This window comes from Hoplias malabaricus, chromosome 11, assembly GCF_029633855.1.
Source record: "Hoplias malabaricus isolate fHopMal1 chromosome 11, fHopMal1.hap1, whole genome shotgun sequence".
In the NCBI taxonomy this organism is placed as follows: Eukaryota; Metazoa; Chordata; class Actinopteri; order Characiformes; family Erythrinidae; genus Hoplias; species Hoplias malabaricus.
In genome coordinates this window covers 14,200,699-14,224,536 of record NC_089810.1, presented here as the reverse complement: position 1 = coordinate 14,224,536, position 23,838 = coordinate 14,200,699, and the positions used below count along the sequence as shown (strand labels likewise).

The 23,838-nt window shown below is 38.5% G+C and overlaps 1 protein-coding gene across 1 annotated transcript in view; it reads left to right on the top strand.

The window, feature by feature from the left end:
- otogl (otogelin-like) overlaps positions 1-23,838 on the top strand; it is a 38,016-nt gene extending 14,178 nt beyond the window's left edge. Inside the window, exons 23-55 of the mRNA XM_066685605.1 lie at positions 74-181; positions 267-405; positions 1,213-1,347; positions 1,827-1,973; positions 2,083-2,202; positions 2,493-2,609; positions 3,101-3,257; positions 3,421-3,447; positions 3,555-3,728; positions 5,507-5,785; positions 6,978-7,095; positions 7,210-7,289; positions 7,881-8,599; positions 9,730-9,907; positions 10,046-10,215; positions 10,447-10,539; positions 10,648-10,831; positions 11,137-11,354; positions 11,438-11,579; positions 11,776-11,961; positions 12,517-12,729; positions 13,097-13,201; positions 13,309-13,416; positions 14,520-14,621; positions 14,836-14,940; positions 15,043-15,083; positions 15,800-15,863; positions 15,965-16,143; positions 17,626-17,730; positions 17,836-17,955; positions 18,041-18,086; positions 23,030-23,109; positions 23,234-23,838. Coding sequence (XP_066541702.1) covers positions 74-181; positions 267-405; positions 1,213-1,347; positions 1,827-1,973; positions 2,083-2,202; positions 2,493-2,609; positions 3,101-3,257; positions 3,421-3,447; positions 3,555-3,728; positions 5,507-5,785; positions 6,978-7,095; positions 7,210-7,289; positions 7,881-8,599; positions 9,730-9,907; positions 10,046-10,215; positions 10,447-10,539; positions 10,648-10,831; positions 11,137-11,354; positions 11,438-11,579; positions 11,776-11,961; positions 12,517-12,729; positions 13,097-13,201; positions 13,309-13,416; positions 14,520-14,621; positions 14,836-14,940; positions 15,043-15,083; positions 15,800-15,863; positions 15,965-16,143; positions 17,626-17,730; positions 17,836-17,955; positions 18,041-18,086; positions 23,030-23,109; positions 23,234-23,434 — 4,960 coding nt within the window. The 3' untranslated portion in view covers positions 23,435-23,838. The remainder of the gene's footprint in view (positions 1-73; positions 182-266; positions 406-1,212; positions 1,348-1,826; positions 1,974-2,082; positions 2,203-2,492; positions 2,610-3,100; positions 3,258-3,420; positions 3,448-3,554; positions 3,729-5,506; positions 5,786-6,977; positions 7,096-7,209; positions 7,290-7,880; positions 8,600-9,729; positions 9,908-10,045; positions 10,216-10,446; positions 10,540-10,647; positions 10,832-11,136; positions 11,355-11,437; positions 11,580-11,775; positions 11,962-12,516; positions 12,730-13,096; positions 13,202-13,308; positions 13,417-14,519; positions 14,622-14,835; positions 14,941-15,042; positions 15,084-15,799; positions 15,864-15,964; positions 16,144-17,625; positions 17,731-17,835; positions 17,956-18,040; positions 18,087-23,029; positions 23,110-23,233) is intronic.

The window sequence follows — 23,838 nt, the reverse complement described above, 5'->3', positions numbered from 1 at the left end:
ACATCACATGTCTAAAAAATGTTAAAATGCTTAAATGTTGTACATGTGTATGTGTATTTTAATATTTGTGCAGGTTGGTTGGTCATAATGGAGACTGTTATTATCCAGAAAACTGCCCATGTGCCTGGCTAGGTTTGGAGTATCTTCCAGGGGAGACAGTGGACACTCCTTGCTATCGTTGGTCAGTGAGTTATTTTATTCTTTCTTTCTTGTGAATATTACATCTTGTGTGATTGTTTATAATTTTTCTGTAATTCTGCCCACAGTGTGTGCCATCGTGGGTTCTTTAACTGCACATACTTTCCCTGTCCAGCCGTCTGCACCATCTACAGTGACCGCCACTACCACACTTTTGATGGCTTGGAATATGATTATGTCAGTGACTGCCAGGTCTACTTAGTAAAGGTAATGCTGAATGTATTAATTTGTGTGTGTGTGTGTGTGTGTGTGTGTGTGTGTGTGTGTGTGTGTTTGTGTGTGTGAGAATAAGTTTACTACTGAAAAACTGTTTTCAGGGAATGTTTCCCATTGTTGACCATTTGAAAAGTAAATCGGATTTTCTACTTACCAACTTCTTCTACAAATAGAATGTTTTATCACATCCACAATGGCACACCTTTAAACTTGCCAAAGCGTTTTCACAACAAAGAGGCTAAGAAGGTGTGTGTGTGAGTGGGGGGGTGATGGTGTATATATATGTGTGTGTGTGTGTATGTGAGTGAATGAGTTCGCTGGGCGGCTCTATGTAAGGTGGATAGAGTAGCAGGAAAGGACCGGCTCCCACTGCCCCTAATCTTGGGAAAATCAGAGAGGATTTTTAATTAGAACGGGATTGCTGTAACGGAGCCTTGGTGAATGTCAAACTCCGCACACTAACACAGCACACAGACTCAGCAAAGGCCCTCAGCTAACAAAGAGCAATCTGTTCCTAATCGGCCTACGAACTGCAACCTGCTACTGCCTTGTGTGTGTGTGTCTGTGTGTGTGTCTGTCTGTCTGTGTGTGTTGGGGGAGTGTTGGTGAATGGACTTTGGTGTCTGTTAAAGGGCATTAAGTCTCTGAGGAGTCCACCGATCTACTCAGGGGACCCAGCCCTCAACTGTTACAAAAAACATGCACATTCTTTGACATTGCATTCTGCATGGTGTTTTAGAACATTGTAATCTCTTTTACTTTATAAAGGTTTTAACTGTCTGTTTTTGTTTCATCCAGAGTGTCGGTGACACAGAGATTTCTATTACGGCTCAGAATAAAGACTGCTATGAAAGTGGAATAGTCTGCATGAAGAACCTGCTCATCTATGTTGGCCTTACTAAACTTTACTTCAGTGATAACTCAGGCAAACCTGTGAGCCCTGCTTTGATCATTTTCTACACTGAACTAATGTTTTGTTGAAATAAAAGTGGGTCCTGATATCTTGTCAATTGTTGTTACCTGATAAATTACTTACATGTCAACATATGTCAAAAAAAGGGGTCCATGATTTTGTCAGTTTTTATAAACTATTTATCATATATTGTCAAAAAAAAAACACATTAGCAAGTGTATGTGAGTTTATGTGATAACTCAAGGTTTTGAGGCAATGGTGTAATTTAAAGATGTGGCTTACACTATGCACTATGCTGTCTTCTCCACACTTAAAATGTAGTTATGTGTTTTGGTTGGATGAGAAAATGGGAGTAGATTTCATTTTGTGAACTGTCACTGTATGGTTATAATAGCTGTTCATGAATTAAGCTAGTGATGTGGTTTAAAATTCATCATGTGCTAAAAGTTTTAGCAATGTGAGTTGTGCATAATCATCACTGTCTATGCTGGAATTTCAGAGCTCCTCTACTGTGGTTGGAAAAGGGTATGAGTTTGAGCTGTGGGGAGCTGGCTACTACACAGTGATCCACTTTCCCAACCAGGACCTAACAGTGCTCTGGGATCGCAAAACAACCATCCACATTCGTGCTGGGCCCCGATGGAAGGTTAGTACTCCTACCTCAACTTGGGTGCCCTGAGACTTAGTTTACTTGGAAATACCTTTCAACTTGTACATGGCTGGGCCCTTATTTTGCTTTGTGTGTTTTACTCCAGGGTCAGTTCAATGGCATGTGTGGGAATTTTGACATGGTAACAGTGAATGACATGACCACAGCAGGACACATGGAGGTCAGCAATGCCCAGGCCTTTGGAGACAGCTGGGCTTTGGGCCAGGTATATCAGACTCTAGGGCATACAGTGGGGCCTGGAGTCAGCTGGGGTAATAAGAGACGACATATTGTTGAAAGTCTAGGCTGGATACCCAGAGGAACACATATGCAATAACACTGCGTTTGATTTATAATTGATAAATGTAATTGCTGTGTAAATAAAATGATAAACATTAAATTTAATGTATTACAGTTTTTACAGTATTACAGTCCCATAGATCAATTTACAAACTTTGTTCAACACTTTACAATGAACATCACTAAAGCATTCTTGTTTGTTTGTGTTGTCTGTAGTGTGAGAGTGATTTTGTGGTACGCAGGCCCTGTGAAGGGGACTTAAGCAGACAGCCATATGCTAAGCGAGAATGTGGACTCCTCTACAGTGACGTTTTTGCTCCATGCCACAATGTTGTAAGTGTTTCCCTCAGGAGTACAACATTGCATTATGTAGACTAAAGAAAAGGGCACCACTTACCCACAGCCACACACACTACTGACATCACACACACACATACACACACACACACAGTGATACACCATCTGGAAGTGATGTACCAGCTGATAGCAACACAAGAGTGAGATTCCTCTGAAATGTGAGAATGCTTGGCAACATTCTACCACATGGTCAGCAGGGGGCGAGGTTGCACAAGAAAAGTTGACTTAGGTCTTTGTTCGTTTCATAAATTTGTGTTTTTATGTTAAATTTATGTGTGTTTATTTATTTTTCAGTCTTTGAGTGATAATGGTGTGAAGTGACATCAGTGTGGAATGAGTCATTATCATGATTATGATTACCCTGCTACGAATGAGCAAATCAAGCTCAGAATACATTTAGTGTTCTGACCTATATTGCTCTTTTGTGCCGTGGCCATTGATGTCGTTAATCTGCCATTGACCCCTAGGTGGATGTAACCTGGTTCTATAAAAACTGTCTGACGGACACCTGTAACTGCAACCGTGGAGGGGACTGTGAATGCTTGTGCACAAGCATTGCTGCATACGCACACAAGTGCTGTCAACATGGCGTCACAATACAATGGAGATCCCCTACTGTCTGCCGTAAGTGCACACACAAGATGTGTAGATGTGCAGACAATGGCATGTTGATCTGGGTGACCCGGTGACCTCTCACTGTCCATTATTACAGCTGGTTCAGTTTGTCACTCAAACAATGCAGTACTCTGCCACTAAATATAATTTGATGATTTTTTTTCTCTTACAGCTTATGACTGTGAATACTACAACCAAGGTATCTGCCACCAGTCTTTTGTTTAGGTTGTTATATATTAGAACATTTCACACTTTTTGACAATTATAATTTGGTCTAAATGTACATTTGTTTTTGTGTGGATTTAGAGCTGGGGGATGGTCCATTTACTCTGTCCTGTGCTGAACTGAATGATACGGTGTATGTCTTTGGAGCCAATGTCAGTAGTGGAGAGGTTTTCCCACTGTTGAGGACCAGTGCCCAGCCCACTGTAATTTTCAACTTCATGATCACCAGTGGAATCTACAAGGACAGAGCTTCACGTGAGAATGCACTCACATGCATTACTCACATGCACATGCATATAAATGAGTTTATATTAGTAACATATATATGTTACATATAAGTTACATATATGTAAACACTTACATACAAGTGCTTCATATTTCTAAAGTTTTGGTCTCAAGTCCGATGATGTAATAGAGTATACTACTACTACTACTAATAATAATAATATTAGTAATAGAAAATATAATTATTCCAAAAAAGAGATCTTACTGCACATACACATATGTTTTTCATATATTCAAGTGAATACATTACTAAGAGACAAGATATTTAATGTTAAAACGGATAAACTTTATTGTTCTTTTGCAAATATTCACTTATTTTGAATTTGAGGCCTGCAACATGTTCCAAAAGAGTTGGGACAGAGGCAACAAAAGACTGAGAAAGTTAAGGAATGCTCAAAAAACACCTGTTTGGAACATTCCACAGATTAATTGGAAACAGGTGAGTGTCATGATTGGGTATAAAGGGAGCATCCCCGAAGGACTCAGTCGTTCACAAGCAAGGATGGGGCGAGGTTCACTACTTTGCATGAGCAACTCATCCAACAGTTTAAGAACAACATTTCTCAACATACAATTGCAAGGAATTTAGGGATTTCATCATCTACAGCCCATAATATCATCGAAAGATTCAGATCATTTGGAGAAAGCTCTGCAAGCAAAACCAGGCTGAAAATCAACTTTGAATGCACGTGACCTTTGATCCTTCAGGCGGCACTGCATTAAAAACCGACATCACTCTGTAACGGATATTATCACATGGGCTCAGGAACACTTCAGAAAACCAATGTCAGTGAACACAGTTCGTTGCTCCATCTACAAGTGCAAGTTAAAACTGTACCATGCAAAGTGAAAGCCATATATCAACAACACCCAGAAACACCACCGGCTTCTCTGGGCCCGAGCTCATCTGAGATGGACTGACACAAAGTGGAAAAGTGTCCTATGGTCTGACGAGTCCACATTTCAAATTGTTTGTTGAAGTCATGGACAGTGTGTCCTCCGGGCCAAAGTGGAAATGATGGTATGGGGTGTTTTAGTGCCCATTTTCAGTGGCATGGGTAACTTGCACATCTGTGAAGGCACCATTAATGCTGAAAGGTACATACAGGTTTTGGAGCAACATATGCTGCCATCCAAGCAATGTCTTTTTCAGGGACGTCCGTGCTTATGTCAGCAAGACAATGCCAAGCCACATTCTGCACATGTTACAACAGCATGACTTCACAGTAAAAGAGTGCGGGTACTAGACTGGTCTGCCTGCTGTCCAGACCTATCTCCCATTGAAAATGTGTGGCACATTATGAAGTACAAAATACAACAACAAAGACCCTGGACTGTTGAGCAACTGAAGTTGTACATCAAGCAAGAATGGGAAAGAATTCCACCTACAAAGCTTCAATTAGTGTCCTCAGTTCCCAAACGCTTACTGAGTGTTGTTATAAGGAAAGGTGATATAACACAGTGGTAAACATGCCCCTGTCCCAACTCTTGTCGCAGGCCTCAAATTCAAAATGAGTGAATATTTGCAAAAAACAATAAAGTTTATCCATTTGAACATTAAATATCTTGTCTTTGTGGTGTGTTCAATTGAATATAGGTTGAAAAGGATTTGCAAATCATCGTATTCTGTTTTTATTTTTGTTTTACACAACGTCCCAACTTCATTGTAACTGGGGTTTTGTATGTATAAAAAAAATCTGTGCCGTGGCATTAGAGATGTTTTGGTCAGCCTGTTATTTTGTGTTAAGGACTTCCCACTGTCTCACTGGAGTCTGCTGAGCGTCCAAACTACTTCCTGTCTGTAACGGCAAATCGTGCAATGCGGCTGGAGCGCTGGAGACCTGAGGAGGACTTTCGTCGCCAAGCAACCTTCATTCATCACCAGGGCTTATGGTTACCGGGGCGATCCTCCTTTGAGCTGCACAGTCAGAAGGGCATCTTTCTCACACTCACACACACACATGCACGTGCACAGGTCTATGACAGCTCACACTCCTTCAAGGCCAGCAGCAGTTTTAATATTGAGGGTAAGAATGTTCTAGCCTTATACAATATACTGGCTGCCCAAAACCATTTTGATTTGCTATTATTAAACAATTAGGTATTTTAAAAAAGAAGTTGTATATAAATCTGTGTGGTTTAAGCTTTTCTAAGGTAAACGAAAAAAATTTTCTAAATAGCTTTCTGTTTAATCACATTTGTATGCTAGAATTTGTATACTTTTGGCAGTCAAAAAGTAATAAAAAGACTCTGTGGTTAATCAAACATAAAACACTAGTTTCAGCAAATCCTAATGTATATAATGTCTTTCTTAACATGAAAAAGAAATCTAAATCATACTGTGCAAATATTTGGACCTCTTACAGACTCAGGATTTGTCAACACCCCACTGGCAGCTTCCAAGATTTGCCATTTTTCCACTCTGTTTTGTAGAAGGCCTCTTGTTTTAAAATGTTCATGGGTCATCACAGATTTTCTATGAAGTGTGGGTCGTGGGACTTTGAGGGACATTCCAAAAACTTCAGTTTGTTTTTGGATCACTGTCCTGTTGTAGAAGCCATCTAATTTTCGGCTTTAGCCTTTTAGGACAATAATGAGTTTATTTTTCTATTTTATTTTATTATTTTTTTTTTTATTTTAGCTTTTTTTATGAAAGACATAGGGCGGCACAGTGGCACAACAGGTAGTGCAGCAGTCACACGGCTCCAGGTATCCTGGGGTTGGGGGTTCGAGTCCCACTATGGGTGACTGACTGTGAGGAGTTTTGTATGTTCTACCCGTGTCTGCGTGGGTTCCCTCCCATGGTCCCAAAACACATGTTGGTAGGTGGATTGGCAACTCACAAAAGTCTCCATAGATGTGAAAGTGTGAGTGTGTGTCACCCTGTGAAAAACTGGTGCCCCCTCCAAGGTGTGTTCCCATCTTGCGCCCAATAATCCCGGGTAGGTTCCAGACCCACCGCGACCCTAAAGTGGATAAGCGGTTACAGACAATGAATGAATGAAAGATATAATGTAATTTTATGTTTGATTACCCAGAGAGGCTATGTTTCATTAAATGAAGTTATTGTGGGAAGCGTGCCCAAAATTTTGCATATAACATTGTTATAGTATTGCATTTGTATATTATTGAAAAAAAAATCTTAAAAACAGTCTTGTTTATGTAATATTTAATGCATTTGCTTTTGTTATTGTGAGAAAATTTTGCTTATTGAAACAGAGAGCAGTTTTGTGATCCCATACCGTTTGATGTGTGAGTGGAAGTACCATGCCTGTTCTAGCCCATGTGTAAAGACATGCAGCGACCCGACTGCCACACAATGCCAGTTCCTACCTCCGTAAGTTTCAGGTTTTTATAAGCTTACAGCTTCAGACCTCTTTACATCAAACACATTGTATAAATAAACATAAATACTATTGCTGTCTCAAACCCAACTGCCTTTTATGTGCAGTGTAGAGGGCTGTTTCCCCCGCTGTCCCAAGAGTATGGTTTTGGATGAAGTCACCAGGAGGTGTGTGTACTCAGAAGATTGTAAGTGTAAAAAACTCAGCTTCTTCATCTTAACTATCATTTCACATTTTCTGCCAAATTATTCCATTCTTTGTTAATCCCATGATTCCTTTGTGCTGTTGTTGTGGGGCAGCACAGTTGCACAGCAGTTAGTGTCACTGTCACACAACTCCAGGATCCTGTGGTTGTGGGTTCAAGCCCTGCCTCAGGTCATGGTCTATGAGGAGTTTAGTGTGTTCTCCCTATGTCGGAGTGGATTTCCTCCAGGTGCTCCAGTTTCCTCTCACAGTCCAAAAACACGTTAATGAATTGGACATGCAAAAGTGTATATAGCTGTGATGGCGTCCTGTGGTGGAATGGTGCCCTGTCCAGGTTGTGTTCCGGTCTTGCGCCCAGTGATTCCGGGTAGATTCCGGACCCACCGTGAACCTGAACTGGATAAGCAGTTACTGACAGTGAATGAATGAATGACGTGTACCATTCAGAATATTATTTACATGCTCTGAAAATGGTCAAGTTATTTATATATTTATTTATTGTAGTGGAGTTTGGAAAGGGAATTGTATCCAAGAATGGTGAAGTTTTTTCTAATATTTCATCTTTTTTATGCAGGTATAATGCTCCCACCGACTCCTACACCGTACATGTTTGTGACACGCTCCAACAGAACAACCACAGTCCCTACCACAACAATTACAATTACAACTACAACCACTGCTACTACCACAACCACTACTACCACTCCCAGAATAACCACTACTACACCTATTACTTCTCCTACAACTCCAAGCACTACTATTAGCACAACATTAATAACAGAAGCTGCAACTTCGAGTACACCCCCCACTGAGCCCACTACATCACCTAGCACCGCTTCTTCTACACCCTCTTTCACTACACCTACTGCAACATTTACAACGTCCTCTTCACCAACCACAGACACTACTTCAGTTACCACAGCTGCACCCACCACTACGGCTTCCTCCACCACAATGCCTACTACACCTTATCCCACCACAACCACTCTGCCCACAACTACAGAGATGTTGACCACACTTGAGGACACAACCACCTCAGTCATCACAACGACAACTACACCTTCTACCACACCCTCTATTATTACAACAACATCTCTCCCAACGACCATCACCAGAGAGACAACCTCTCCTTCCACAATGACTGAGGAGTACTTCATAACCTCAATGACAACAGCAACACTCCCAGAGACCTCAGAGCCCACGTCAACCTCTCCCTCACCCTCCCCCACACTGGAGACGGTCGGCATTACAACTACGCTCCCTCCGTTCGTACTGCCCACTGGGCCTTGCACAGTAAGAGTACTGTTCACATTTAAACCTTATACGTCTATGTTTAGAAGTTGGTAGAATGCATGTATACTTTCAATTTTCAGGCCCAAAATGTTTCAGTAGATTTCAAATTTATACAAATGAAAGAGGCTGGGCACTGCATTTAATTAACCAGGTGAGAGCTGAAAAAGCTGTTTTTGGTTTGATAACATCGGACAGTATAATTTCCATAATGAGATAGAATAATGTCCACATACTGCTAACAGAGCCATGCAACACAGTGAAATGCTGCAAGGAAAATGTGTTGAGGCATACCACCTGGGTTTATAAGATTTGAAGTGCAGTCTGCATTTTTGGGCATATATTACAAACCCCATTTCAAAACATGTTGGGGCACTGTGCAAAGAAAAAAAAACGATGTTCAAATTATTTACACACAATAATTAATAGAAAATAGTACAAAGACAACATTTTAAATGTTACAAAATAGAAAGTATTGTTTTTTGAAAAATATTTTCCCAATTTGAAAAGTCAGCAACACATTTAAAAAAAGCTGGGACAGGGATGTGTTAACCACTGTGTTGCGTCACCTCTTCATTGAACATTACTCTGTAAACATTTGGAAGCTGGGGAGACCAGTTGTTGTACTTTATTTGTATTTTGCACTTCATGCCTATATTGGAAATGTGCTTCATATATGTAATGACATTGTACCAGTCAAATTATTGATTTGATGCACATTTGTTGAGTGTTAGTTTCATTGATATTTTGAATTTAAAAAATAAGTCAGTGCCCTAACTGTGCAACACGTGTAAGTCTTTCTCACTCTTTCTTACATTTTAGCAAACTTCTCTCACGTTAATACACAAACACACCAGCACACCCCTAACTGTAAATCTTTAAATCAGACAGGTGAGGAAAGCCCATTTCCGTGACTTACCAATAACTCCTTCTAGCTTGAGGCATTCTTGCCCTGCTGCCAGCTCGGCCACATCAGTACTGTGATGGGTTTAGAGAGGTGTGGTGCAGTTTAAAATGAACTCTGGCATACATTTACAGACAAACAACATGTCCTTTGGTGAAATGGATCATATATTACACTAAAAGGTATGTATTCTATGATATATTTCAATTTGTATCTTTTTCCACTTTAGCCTCCGTACTCTTTGAGGGTGGATGAGTGCAGTGAGTACATCTGCTTTAATGGACAGCTTATGCTGCACAACTCTTCCCAGCACTGCAGATTCAACATCACCCAGCCACAGTGCAACCTGCTGGGCATGCCCATACAAATCAACACTGACCCATGCTGTCCATTGTGGCGTTGTCCCTGTAAGATACACACACACACACACACACACACACACACCATATTACTATACAACAGAAGGAAATCTAATTGTGATACAGTTGTACTAAAGAGTCTATATAATTGTTGTCTTATGTGTTCATTTCTAAATGAATTCTCAGGTCGCTGCTCAATAATCTCTGACCTGCGTGTAATTACATTTGATGGAAATAATGTTGCTCTGTATGATAATGGCTCATACATATTGGTCCACCTGCCAAGAGAAAACATCGTTGGACATATTGAGAAATGCCCAACCAGTGAGGTGAACAAACATTCACTTTCTTATACTGCACTGTACACAAAAATGCACTATAATGTTTCTGATCTGAAATGCTCATTTATATTTTAATCTCTTTTTTAGAGTGTGAACTACATCAGGCGTCCTGTAAGTTCACTAGTATCATCAAGCACAAAAAGACTACTCAACCATAAAACATTCACAACACTGCTTTTTTTTTAACACTGTCCCATCCCTTGCTTTTCTCCCTTGTCTTACTCTCTGTTTCTTTCTTTCTGATAGACTCCTACAGGTGGAACTTCAGGCTTGTGTTTTAAGAAGTTAAATATAACCACTCATACCTACAGGATCATTATAAATCGCCTGGACCGCAAAGTACACAAATTCTCAAAATGAACACAGTTAATACATTTTTAAACCTTTTGTTTGTGTTGTGTTGATAACTTGGTCTGTAACGTTGTACTGTATTGTGAATGGATGTAGGTATCTGTAAACCAGATCACTGCTCGACTACCCTTTACCAGGCTGAATCTACAGATTGATGATACAGGGACCATGTACATCATTCAAACTCCTAGTGGGATAAACATACAGTGGTACCATAGCACCGGCATCATGGTCATACAATATGGCGCACCAGATAACACTTCTACCAGAGGCCTCTGTGGTTAGTGTGTGTGAAGATAATTAGTAGTTTGAGCGAGGAAAGAAACCTGTAGTTTACCAAATTAGCTAGGTGTACATAATTTTTCATTATATTTTAAATGTAGCGGAACAATATTCCAGTATCAACATATATTGCAGTATAAAATGTTTCAATAACAATGGTAGAATTTTTAAACACATTTTCAATATTTCAATATACATTATATTATTATTATTATTATATAGCACAATATATTGTGCTTTAAATTTTGGTGTACCCAAACTTTATGGACAATGTGTGTGACTGACATTTGTTCTGTCTACCAGGCTGTTGTGATGGTAACCCTGCAGATGACCTGCGTCTGCCCAATGGGACAGTTATGCGAGATGTGGAGGAAATCCCTTTGTTTCTGCACAGCTGGATGGTAGACACTTCAGAGGAGACAGATTACTTCCGCAGAGTTGGAGACAATTGTACTACTGGCAACTGCACTAAGTGTTTCCAAATGCTCAACCAGAGGCCATTCTCCAAGTGTCACCACAAGGTATATTTCTCATTTACGATTATTTATGCTTTCTATTTGTACCAGCTAATGCTCTCGAAATGTGTTATTTATGATTTGTTTAGGTTTCACCAGAGCAGTTCTGTGATAAGATCTGGGCAGGTGACCTACACTATAAGGAGCATGAATGTGATTTTCTAGCTGCTTATGTGGCCATCTGTTACACTCACCAAATCTGCTTCAGCTGGAGGAAAAACAACTTCTGCCGTGAGTGTGTTTATATTCAAACACTGGTATCTAAATGTTGCAATGTCTTAACATATACCAAAACCTAAATTCATTCTCAGATTTTTCAGACCTCATTCACTGGTTGTCCTAAATATAATTGTGTTCGCATCTACATGTTCATGTTGGTACAATCTGCTATTTTTAATTGCTATTTTGTTTTTTTGGCTTGTGGCAGCTTTGAAGTGCCCCCCTGGTAAAGAGTATAAGCCATGTGTGAACACATGTAAGACAAGGACATGTCAAAATAGAGATTACTATGAGGAGAGCACTTGTTCTTCCATTCGAGAGGAGTGTGTGTGTAAGAGTGGCACCATTCTCCATCGAGCTGACTCTGCATTCTGTGTCACTGAGGACCAGTGTGGTGAGGAAATGATTTATGTTTTAATCTTCATTGCAATGTGAGTTTCCATGATAAACACATTGAAAAATCATTTGATAATTAAGGAGCCAAAATCTTTCACACTGTAGACATGTACTGATGGCTGAAGTAATAAGAGTACAAAAAAAAGTTCAAACACACAAGAGTAGCTCAACACCATCATTGACAATTTGTGCTTTATATGGCTCTGATCCAAAGCTCCATTGGGCTAATTTTAGCAGATAATGCTGTATTTGATAAATTGTAGTGATCAAATCAAACTGAATAACAGTTATAGTTACATCACATAACATAAAGAAAAAAAAATTACATATCATGCTGCCCCTTATTTGAACCAATGAATGCATTTTTCAAATAACAAAATTTACACTCAGATGCAAAGTATGTTAGCAATCTGCTTAAATGTTCAACATTAAAAGACCTCACAATAACCATATGTAATAACCATGCTTGTGTGGAGAGGGGGAATATTTTTGCATATAATAATTTTTTTGTGTTACAATTGTTTTATAAATATGTGTCATAATTGTCTTTTAGTTTGTACGGATAACGATGGTTCTCCACGGGCTCCGGGGGAGGTTTGGAATGGCTCTTTACGAGGCTGCTGTTTGTTCAGCTGTCTTGAGAATGGCAGTGTGGTGCCAGTGGAGCCTGAGTGCAGCCCAGAGCCAGCTCCACTGTGTGAGCGTGAAGGAGAGTATGCCATTGATGTGCTTGAGGAGGGAGTATGCTGCCCCAAAAAAATCTGTGGTACGCACATCTCTCATAAAACTATTTACCTTATGGGAAAATTCACTGTTATTAGTGCTGCATGAATATGGAACTCATGTCATATCATACAGATTTAATGGGGCGAGGACTTCTGACAATTAAGGACAGAACAAAACATTTCAATATCTCAAATACTGATTTAATTATTAAGATATTGTTTGGCAAAATGTAAAAAGGTTAATAAAAATGTCAAAGAGTACAACATAAATAATGCACAAAATTAAAATTAGAAAGTACTTGATTTATAACAGGTCTGTAATTTTAAAAGTATTTTAAATGTGTTAGCATTTATCTATTTGTGTGTGTGTGTGTGTATGTGTGTGTGTGTGTGTGTGTGTGTGTGCAGAGTGTAATTTAACTATTTGCCAGAATGAGGTTCCTTCCTGTGAGAATGGGAACAAGCTTGTGATTGGCTACAACCCACTTTCTTGTTGTCCAGAGTACCGTTGTGGTGAGAAAATCTTGTGTATCTCCTTTTTTCCATACATATGGTCTCTTCACAAATTGATTAGATTAAAGGTGCAAACAGCTCAACTCTAAAGTCAATTTCTGTTGTAGAATGTGACCCTCAGGCCTGTCCAAGCATCCCAACTCCAGAGTGCAGAGAGGACCAGTTCCTTGTAGAGGTCAGAGGACAGCATGACTGCTGCTACACTTATCTATGTGGTGAGAAATCATTGTAACATCTACGAACATACAGAATTACCATCAATTATACCACAGTTATTTCTGATCCTGCAATGTGATTGGCTGGGAGACATTCCAGGATTGCCATTATTGCAAGATAATCAAGAACATTATTGCAAGGAAATCAAATACCAAGAAAACATGCGTGCGGTGTCCAACTCGAGTCGAGGCATCTTTTTTTCTCCACTGCTCTCGGTCAATAATTCAGCAGGCCTGGAGCGATACTGGAGCGATACACTATTATCTGAATCTGCTGTAAACAGTGTTTAAACCATGACATTTTATTGATATTTAATTGATCATTTATGTCTGGCTCTGGTGCTGTCCTCATTTAGACTGAGAGCAGCTCTAAATAACGCAGCCTTGGATCCCATCAAAACTGGCTCACTGGAGAAAATCCTGAACTGAACAAGTTCAAGAGCCCAAGTTTGTTGAAAAGAGCAAAAATGAATGTGTGACAGGACGGAAGAAATATGCCTTGCAGAAGGTTGTTATAGCACTCCTTCATCTAAAAAGATCATATTCCAAGGACCTGTTTGTGGGTCTTTTATTTCTCATTCTTGTGTCTACCTAATACCATAGGAGTGTCACATTCATGGTAATAACTAAATATTAAGTCTTAAGATTAATATAAGAATATAAAATATGTTAGCTAGAATATCTGCAAAGGGAATAACAATAAACGAAGCTTGGCAAAACCTATGAGAGCAAATAAAACTTGAGGAGTAATGCAATTGGCAATACCCTCATCCATGCCCAGCGTCACTACACTCTACTCTCTGTTATATTTAACTGAATCTGTACTAGATAAATATATTTAGAAATCTGTATCTGCATTTCCCTGTATTTTATTTTTATTTTGTATATATGCATTTGTTCTGTACCATAATATGTTCTATTCAAGTGTGTAATTACAACTTATATATATATATATATATATATATACTACAGATAAAAGCTGGAAGTTTAAGAAATGTGCTATTATAGTAACCATTACTTTTGTGGAAAAAAAAATTATAACAAATCTAAAAGATCATACTTTTTTATGGCTGTGAAAGTCTCTAACTATGTCTGTCTTGCAGTGTGTGAGTCCTGTATAGATCCAGTCCCAGTGTGTTTGCTTGGGGAAATTCTTGCTGTGGATATAAACACTACAAATCACTGTTGTCCCCAGTATCGCTGTGGTAATCCAACACACATAAAACAAACATATTAGGATGCACAGTACTGATGTACTCCATTAATGATAATGATAAATACAAAACGTTTGCAATTATATCCCTCTGTTAATGAAGAATAAGATACTGAAACACAACAGTGCAGCTAACATGTCACTGGATCACAGTTTAATCAAAGATTATAGGTAATGTGTGAATGGTCTTTACTTTTTCTTGGCAGTGTGTGACATGAACCTGTGTCCTGAACCCAGCATTAGCTGTGCCCCAGGTGCTGCACTGGTTAGAAGGCCTGTACCTGGCAGCTGCTGCCCAGAGACCCACTGTGGTACTGTATTCTGTTTCTCTCTCTCCCACACATGCAAATGAGCACACACACACACACACACACATACTAATACACTGTGTGTTCAAAACTGTTGTTTTATAGAGTGTCAGTGTCACAACATCACTCATCCTCTGTGCACAGCGGTGAGTCATTCCTATCAGTTTTGGGTTGGATTTGTTACTTGATGTAGATTTAGAAGTAAATATCCAAGTCAATAACACTGTGCTATTTAGGCACAGGTTTGGAACTGTGCAAAGACCTGTAAAGATGTCAGTAGCACTTAGGGCATAGTTATGAAAAGATCAAAGTGTTAATAATGAAATTTCTTATAAAAATGGATTTGAAAGTAATAAAAAGAAGAAAAACATTCTACATTAAGCAGACTATATTAAGCATGTTAAGACAAGAATTTTTTTAAATTTTATTAAAGGAGATAACATGCATTTTTGCAGCAGCAAGTATAAATTGTATAATTTGGCAGATATTACCCCAACATGGCTACCAGGCATGCAGTCTAACAGTGATTAATGCTGCTATTAAAAAAAGATGTCTACTTTCATTTATTCCAAATGTTAAGGGCTTGTCAAAATTCAAATGTGGCAGGGCTAATTAACCATATTTTAATAACATGTATTTAACTTTTTTTTTTTTTTACCATATACTAACTTTTTATTTGCCTGATTTGACTTCAAATTTGTGGGTGTTTGAAAAAACAGAGAAACTACACATTGAGATAAGCACATAACAGGCATAGAACATTAGGTCTAGAACATGTTATTTGTTGAAATGCAAATTTTAAGGTTTCTTCATGTAATCTGGAAATTTAATTCCAAATGTCACGTTATGTCTCTATTTATAGGGAGAAATGCAAGTTGAAGAGCCAGATCACAGCAGTACATGTGGCTGCACTCAGTATTCCTGCAGTAAGACGAGCACATACATATCTACTGACCTGTCTGTGATTTTTGAAAAATAATATATTATATTATTCAGCAAATGTTTTTGTGCGTGTGTGTGTGTGCAGGGAAGGCAGATGTGTGTTTGTTTCAGGGTGTGACTGTGCTTAGCCCTGGCCAGTCTATGGTACAGTATTTTGAGGGGGAGTTGTGCTACACTGTGCAGTGCCTCACACAAAAGGACCCCAGCACAGGGTTCTTTGCAATGGATGTGACAACTGCTAACTGTTCTGAAAAGTGTGAGCCGGTAAGTAAAAAAAACATCAAAAATGTAATAAATGTTGTAATTGTAATACATATATAGACATGTGATTTTAAGGGTAAATTAAGTTAAATTAGGCCTGCCCAACATTCCTGTGCATGGTAGAATGTTTAATTACAGGTCCCTTTGTCTGAAAATATCTACTGTTTCTCCACTCATTTATTTATTTTTCATTAAAATGTCACACATCTGTACATTCAGTATTTACTACTGAAAATCTTAGAATCAGGCAACACGTTACAATAGGTTTCAGAATAAATATATAAACAAATATATTCCATATGGAAAATATTGTTCACCAGAGCAGTTTTGTAAATGACCATTACAATATTCTAAGGTTTTTTTAACACATTCACATGGAATCCACATGGAGACTTTTGTAATGAGATTGCTTTTGATTAACCTTTAGTTTTAATCATTTAAAGGCTAAGCACCACTTAATGGACCTCCATGAATATTTCACATTATTTTAGTTACTGAGATATATAAGTATGTATTAAAATGAAAATAGCATGCTTGTTTTGCTTTAAAACTGACAATTTTATTAAATTGACGGAAAAACCCGAGCTCACTACGGAAATTCTTGAACGCAACCGTGACGTCACTGGTGGACAACAACTGAACAACGCCGCGGTAAAACACCGTTATGACTGACTGTTATGACAGTATCTAGCTAGCTAAATAACAAACATTATTCATGAAAATAGCCTAGCAATAAGCTAAACTCAAATTTAGAGCTACCGTTATTCTTGTAAATGTGATAGAAGTCGAACTCATCCTACACTATAAACCTCCGTAATGTAGCCGAGTATAATCTGAGCCACCGAGTTTAGCAAGTCAAGCTAACGTTAACTAACACCAACTAAAACAGGTGAAGTAAGTGTACTTACCCTGTTTACCTCCATGTTACAGAGGCTCTTGAACACCTTTCGTTGGTTTCCTTACATGCCCACATTGTTGAAAAAGCGCCAGTGAAATGAGCTACAGATAATGGAGTGAGCGGATGGTCCTTTCCAAAGTGCCCGTTTAAAGTTGACAAATTTAGTCAATTTTCTGGATGTTTTGGGATCTTTGGGCCATTTGTGCACAGATGTCCCACTGTACATTGAGTTATTGCAGCCAAAAACAACACACCTTTTCGTCATTTTGCATTAAATTAAGTGCGACTTCTAGAGTTGTCCACCATCTACGTCACAGGCAAGACGCCTATTAGAGTTTCGGAACACCGTTGGAGGGGGGACCAACGGTCTTTTAAACCTTATTCCTTGAATTAGTAAGAAGTAACATGTTTTCTGACTATCAATAAACACAAGTTAGGAACTCAAATTCCACTGTATTTATTTGTTTGACACTTTCATATAGCTGGTGCTTAGCCTTTTACTTTGGTATTTTTTAAAGGTTTCAATGTGCACATATTAAAATCTGAGATGTGTATGTTTTGGTTCATTGTCTTTTCTTCTGTTTTAGCACCAGGTATACGTTCCATCCTCTGACCCCCATGTATGTTGTGGCTCCTGTAAAAATATTTCCTGCTCATTTTCCAGTGAAAATGGAACCACAGAAGTGTTCATGGTATATCTGGCATTAATAACGCACACATGAATGCAAATAGAGGAAGGTCTTAATGAAAACTAAGTTATATAAGTTATAATGTGTTATTGTGTTGTCTAATTATAGGCAGGCAGCTCATGGGTGGCTAATTGCACACGATTTGACTGTATTGAGACAGCAGTGGGTGCGATGATTCTTGCCTCTGGAGTTGTCTGCCCTCCTTTCAATGACACAGAATGCATTCAGGTCTGCTGTTAACAATGCTAACATTTGTTGTTTTGAGACTTTGGCTTTCTACCATCTTTGTATCTAAGCCTGTGAATTCTTTCAGAGTGGAGGTGTGGTGCAGACATATGTTGATGGATGCTGTAGAACATGTAAGTAGACATAGTATATGTAGCTTTTTATGCTTCTTGGGGTTGCTGAGTGCTAATTGCAGCCGCATGAGGGAGTGACAATGCTGGGATTAATTGCTGCTGTTTTTTCCTGTGGTTAAACAGCCCCCTACTTCCCTGGAGGAATTAAAGCACATACTGTACAACCTTACTCGTCTCTCTTTCCTCGCTTTCTCTCTTCCCCATTTGTATTTGATTATTTTCTTTTCCTTCATCCTTTGAAATAGATTTTGAATGCCCTATAAAGGGATTCACAAAAATTGTTATTACATTTTTAATGATTAACTACATTAATTAATTAGCACATATTCATCTAATAAACAGTTATAAACAGCAAATCGTTTAGGATAGACTACACTTGCAAAAAGCATACGTTCGGTTATAAATTCTTCTCAGAAAGTTTTTCTGTCCGTTTCATGCCTGTGTTTGTGTTAGCTGTGTGTGTTAGCTTTGGAGCTGGTTGAGTCTAGTGCTGCGAGACAGGTGCTAAGGATTGAAATTAATACTTCAATTTGTTGTTACTTTCCCTGAAAAGCAGAACGAGGCTTAAGAATGAAATCATAGCAACAATTTTTGGCCATTGAGGATAGTGTCTTCAATATGTTTAATCATATTTATAAACAGCACAACTCTTCAGCAGTTTGCATGAAACTGACCTCAATCAACTGTTTGTAGTCTATTCTGATTAGAATTGAATTGCATGCTTGGGGAACTCAAAGGTGGTTTGAAGAAAAACTGGGATGGGTATTTCTTCTCTGTTTATGTAAGAGTTAGGATGATTGGGTTGAGAACAGTGATTTTAAGTATTTCCTATTATACGTTAATAAATATTTGTTATAAAATAGAAACATGTTGATGTTTGTGCATGCTGTTCAGTGTGAGGGCATGTGGTTATAATGGTTGGGGCTTTTGCCTGTGGGGTGGCTGGTATGCTTTGAGTATGTGAGGTAAGGAGTAAGCTGTATTGTCCTCTCCATTCTGGCTGTGTGCATGCGGGTAGAGCGGAGCTTTTGACCTCTGGACAGTGTGTGAGATTGTGAACATGACCCTGTGTGTTTCTCAGGTGCTGGACTTGGTTTGTTGCCTTTTTCCATTAGTCCAGTAACTCCCACTGCTAGTACTAACTGTGACACAGGTACTCTCCCACCTTCTGTTTTACTTCTTCATAAACGAATTCTCCAGTGTTTATTTGACCTGATCTTTATCTACCTCATCTATATTTTCCTGTTTACCATTGTCATAACTGTGATTTATTTGTTCTTAGGACAAAATTGAAACTTGCCAACTGGATGAGTTCTATTAACATACGTTTTAAATACACTGATCAGTCAAGAATAACACCATGTTCTTTTTTCTGCACTCACTGTCCATTCTCCCAGCTATACTGACTATACAGGACTTAGTAGTTTTACAGTTACAGACTATTACTCTGCATAGTTTGTTTGGGGAAGTGGGCATATGCCTCATACTCCCCTCACCCTCAGATTTTGGAAATGTGTACAGAACAGCCAGGGAGGAGTGTGTCCTTGCAGATGCAGATTTTTTTTATGGCTGATTGCCATAGCTTTTTGCTTTTGGACTATTCACCCACTGCCCAAATCTTACCTCTGTGGTGGTCCTGAGCTTTGAACTGGTGAAATGGAGCTAGGTATCAAAGTATGCAAAACAGCAGATAGACTCTGTTATTGCATAACCACAACGTGAACAGCTACATGTGGTCAGTGGGGCTAAGAGAATGGACAGTGAATGTAGAAACAAATATGACGTATTATTTTTATGGTTTATTGTGGTATGATACAATGCAAAATCAAAGCTAACAGTTTTAAAAGTTTAACAAAGACACATTGCAAACCCAAAATTCAAACATTGTATTGGGCAAATGGTTAATCAAAACAGAATGCTATAATGTGAAAATCATTTAACCCTGTATATAATTGAAAATAGTACAAAGACCATTTTAAAATATGTTGAAACAAAGATTTTTTTTTTATGTTTTGAAACATACAGGGGTTAGACATTGAAACTGAAACACCTGTCATTTTAGTGTGGGAGGTTTCATGGCTAAATTGGAGCAGCCTGGTGGCCAATCTTCATTAATTGCACATTGCACCAGTAAGACCATGTGCATCCAATGGTTCAAACATTGTATCCTGAAGGCGGTGCCATGTATCAGGACGACAATGCACCAATACACACAGCAAGACTGGTGAAAGATTGGTTTGATGAACATGAAAGTGAAGTTGAACATCTCCCATGGCCTGCACAGTCACCAGATCTAAATATTATTGAGCCACTTTGGGGTGTTTTGGAGGAGCGAGTCAGGAAACATTTTCCTCCACCAGCATCATCCTGCTATCCTGCAAGAAGAATGGCTTAAAATCCCTTCTAACCACTGTACAGGACTTCCCAAGATGAATTGACGCTGTATTGGCGGCAAAAGGAGGCCCTACACCATACTAATAAATTATTGTGGTCTAAAACCAGGTGTTTCAGTTTCATTTTCCAACCCTTTGATATAACACTTTGATATAAGCAATACATTCCGAATAAAGTAGGGACAGGGCACCATGAGACTGGTAAAATTGTAAAATGATTTGGCAACAGGTCAGAAACACGATTGGGTTTAACGCAATCATCTCAGTGTGAGTCTTTCAGAAGTAAAGATGGGGACTGGCTCATGCAGTGAAAGAAGAATCTGTGAAGGCTTCATTAATTCTGAACACTGTAGGTTTTAGAGCAGCGTGCTGCCAGCCACACAATGCAGTTCACTGCAAAGGCCTTGTCTATTTCAGTAAGACAAAGCTAATCCACATTCTGCATGGATTACAAAAACACGGCTCCTTAGTAAGTCTAGGTACTTACGTGCAGACTGACCAATTAAATGTTTACAGAGAAGGTTATCGACCAATAACAGTAGCTCTACACTCAGACCGTGTAATCAGAAGATTTTAGGCTACTTCACCACGCCCCCTTCTCACTGAAGCGAACCAAACGGAGTAAGGGAGGGCGGGACTAGTTTGTGAACAAAATGCTTCTCGAAATTCTATGTAAGCTCTAGAAAAACAAAATCCCGGACGTTTGTGAAATTCTGCCCAGACATTTTTTTAAGTCTAAAAAAGAGGACATGTCCAGGTAAAAGAGGACGTCTGTTCACCCTAGTAAACATTCTCTGTTTCAACATTTATATCTTTGTACTATTTTTTCATTTAAATACAGGTTTTAAATGATTTGCACATAGCGTTGTGTTTTTGTTATATTAATACAGCATTTCTACTGTATTATTATATTAGTATTACAGCTGCAGCAATCACTACAGCACAGCAATTGTTGCAATCACTACAGCAATATAATTTTGCCCATGTAACTGTTTGACCAAAGAATTCTTTAGTGTCCTTCAAAAACGAGTTTTACACGAATGCTTGCTGAAAAAATTCATTGACTGGCCAATAGCCTCTATTGTAAGGGATTTTTTCAAATGAACATACTTCCTTTTCTTTTCTATGTACAAGGAAATATTCGGAAATATTCTGTGGTAGTCTACCAAATGGCAGATAGAGATTAAGTTTAAAAAAAACTGCAGTATTCTTTTGTGTCTTTGTGTGTGTGTGTGTGTGTGTGTGTGTGTTCATCCATTAATATCCACATTGCTATAATTTTCTATTCAAATTCCCTAGATTATATACGTGGTAGAATTTGTGCCACGTGTCTAGCAGTCTTTCTGTTTGTTCTTAGTCTCACCCACTATATTATTTATTTATCTGCAAACAAACACTCCCACACAGACACACACAGGTGTGCGCACACGCACGTGCACACACACACACACACACACACATATGCACGCACAAAGACCTGCATACCTAACACTTCACCACATATCCCTCCCTCTCAGCACAGATGTGGACTGATGATTTATCTTCTTTTGAAATGGGCTGATAATTCCAGCAACTTGACCTTTGATGTAGGGGCCTAACATCCCAGGAATTTTTTAAACCAATGTTAAGGGATTTGGTCTAAACAGAAATGCTTCTAAATAGCATGCCCTTTTAAATATAACAGGTTTGCTCTAGCATTATGTGGCATCATTTTTGAAGCTGCTGGTCTTAATGAATTTCTACAGTTAATAACTGTACTGTGGCATAAAGAACATCAACATGGATACAGATTTGCCAGTCCAATGGACTCCTCAAGGTTTAATTACTGTAGCAATTTTTTTTCTTTTTTATTGTATGTGTGTGAAAGAGAAAGAAAGCTTTGTACTTGTTCATGTGTCATGGCCACTTTATTGTGGGTAAGCACCATTCCTCTAGGTTTATCATGATTTAAAATAATGTTTTGTACTGATGACTGCATGTTAATTCATTCTCTAATTTTAGTTACTCCACTATCGGAGAAATAGTTTTCAGAGAGAAAGGCCTGTCAGCCTCATAAAAATTTTGCACACATGGGTTGTGGGTTAAGAATGGTCATGAATATATCTCTTTATATTAGGTCAAACTCTGATAATGTGACAAATATGTAGTCGAATTAAGCAAATGTAGTTAATTGCTCTGTTTAAATTCTAATGAAGAAAATGTATCTGAAGCAGATATTTAATAAATAACACCCTGTTTCTTTGAAACATAAATATAATTGGAAAAGAAGCCAAAATCCTGTATCAGTGTTGGGACAGTAAGAGAATACACTACTGAAATGAGACAAATGTGTGTTGATCACCATAAATCAAAAAATGGCTATGACCATTGGAAACCTGAGAAGTGAGCTAAGGAGGAGAGTTCAAGAGAGTACATAGAAGTCTGTGTGTTAAATCTGAGATTGAGTTTATTTACTATTTACATGGAGCTGACAACTTGCTGATGTATTGTATACATATTACAAATATTAAATCTGTGGAGATAAAATCTTTTCATTTTTTATGTGTATAGGTAAAGAGGATGGTAAAACTTGTAAAAGAGTTGCTATTAGGACAACCATCAGGAAAGATGACTGCAGAAGTAACGCACCAGTGAGTGAGATTTACATCAATCACCCTCATGCCATTCAGTTTCTCTGATGTGTACTTTATAACTACCTTATTCTCAACTCTGATTCTCTGTCTGTCATTGTGTGTGTGTGTGTGTGTCTGTCAGGTGACAGTATACTCATGTGATGGGAAGTGCCCGTCTGCCACCATCTTTAACTTTAACATAAACAGCCATGCACGCTTTTGCAAGTGTTGTCGTGAAAATGGTCTTCAGAACCGCATCATCCAACTTTACTGCACACGCAATGCTACTACTGTGGACTACAGCTACCAGGAGCCTACGGACTGCTCATGCCAGTGGAACTAATAACTGTTAACATCTAGTGGTACATAGTATGTACACTCTCTCAGTGGTCATGATCAGTTTTTACTGCACATATCTGTAAAACCACAGACCACTAACACCATCTTTGTAGTATAGGGACATTGAAGTGATCTATCTGAAAGTATTATGTAAGTTAATCATAGATGAGAAAGTAACTAATAATTTCAGTGGAATCAGCTAGCATTTTAGATATAATAACAAATGTCAAAGAATAATACATGTGCACAACAGTTTATGGCAACAATATAACATACAATTTTTGCTCAAAATGTTTTGGAGCAAAATTGATTCTTCCATCTTTAATGTTATTATGTAGTCTGTTGATTTTTGTAACTTTTTAACTTTATGCTTTATTTAAGAGATAACTTTGTACTTTTTTGAACCAT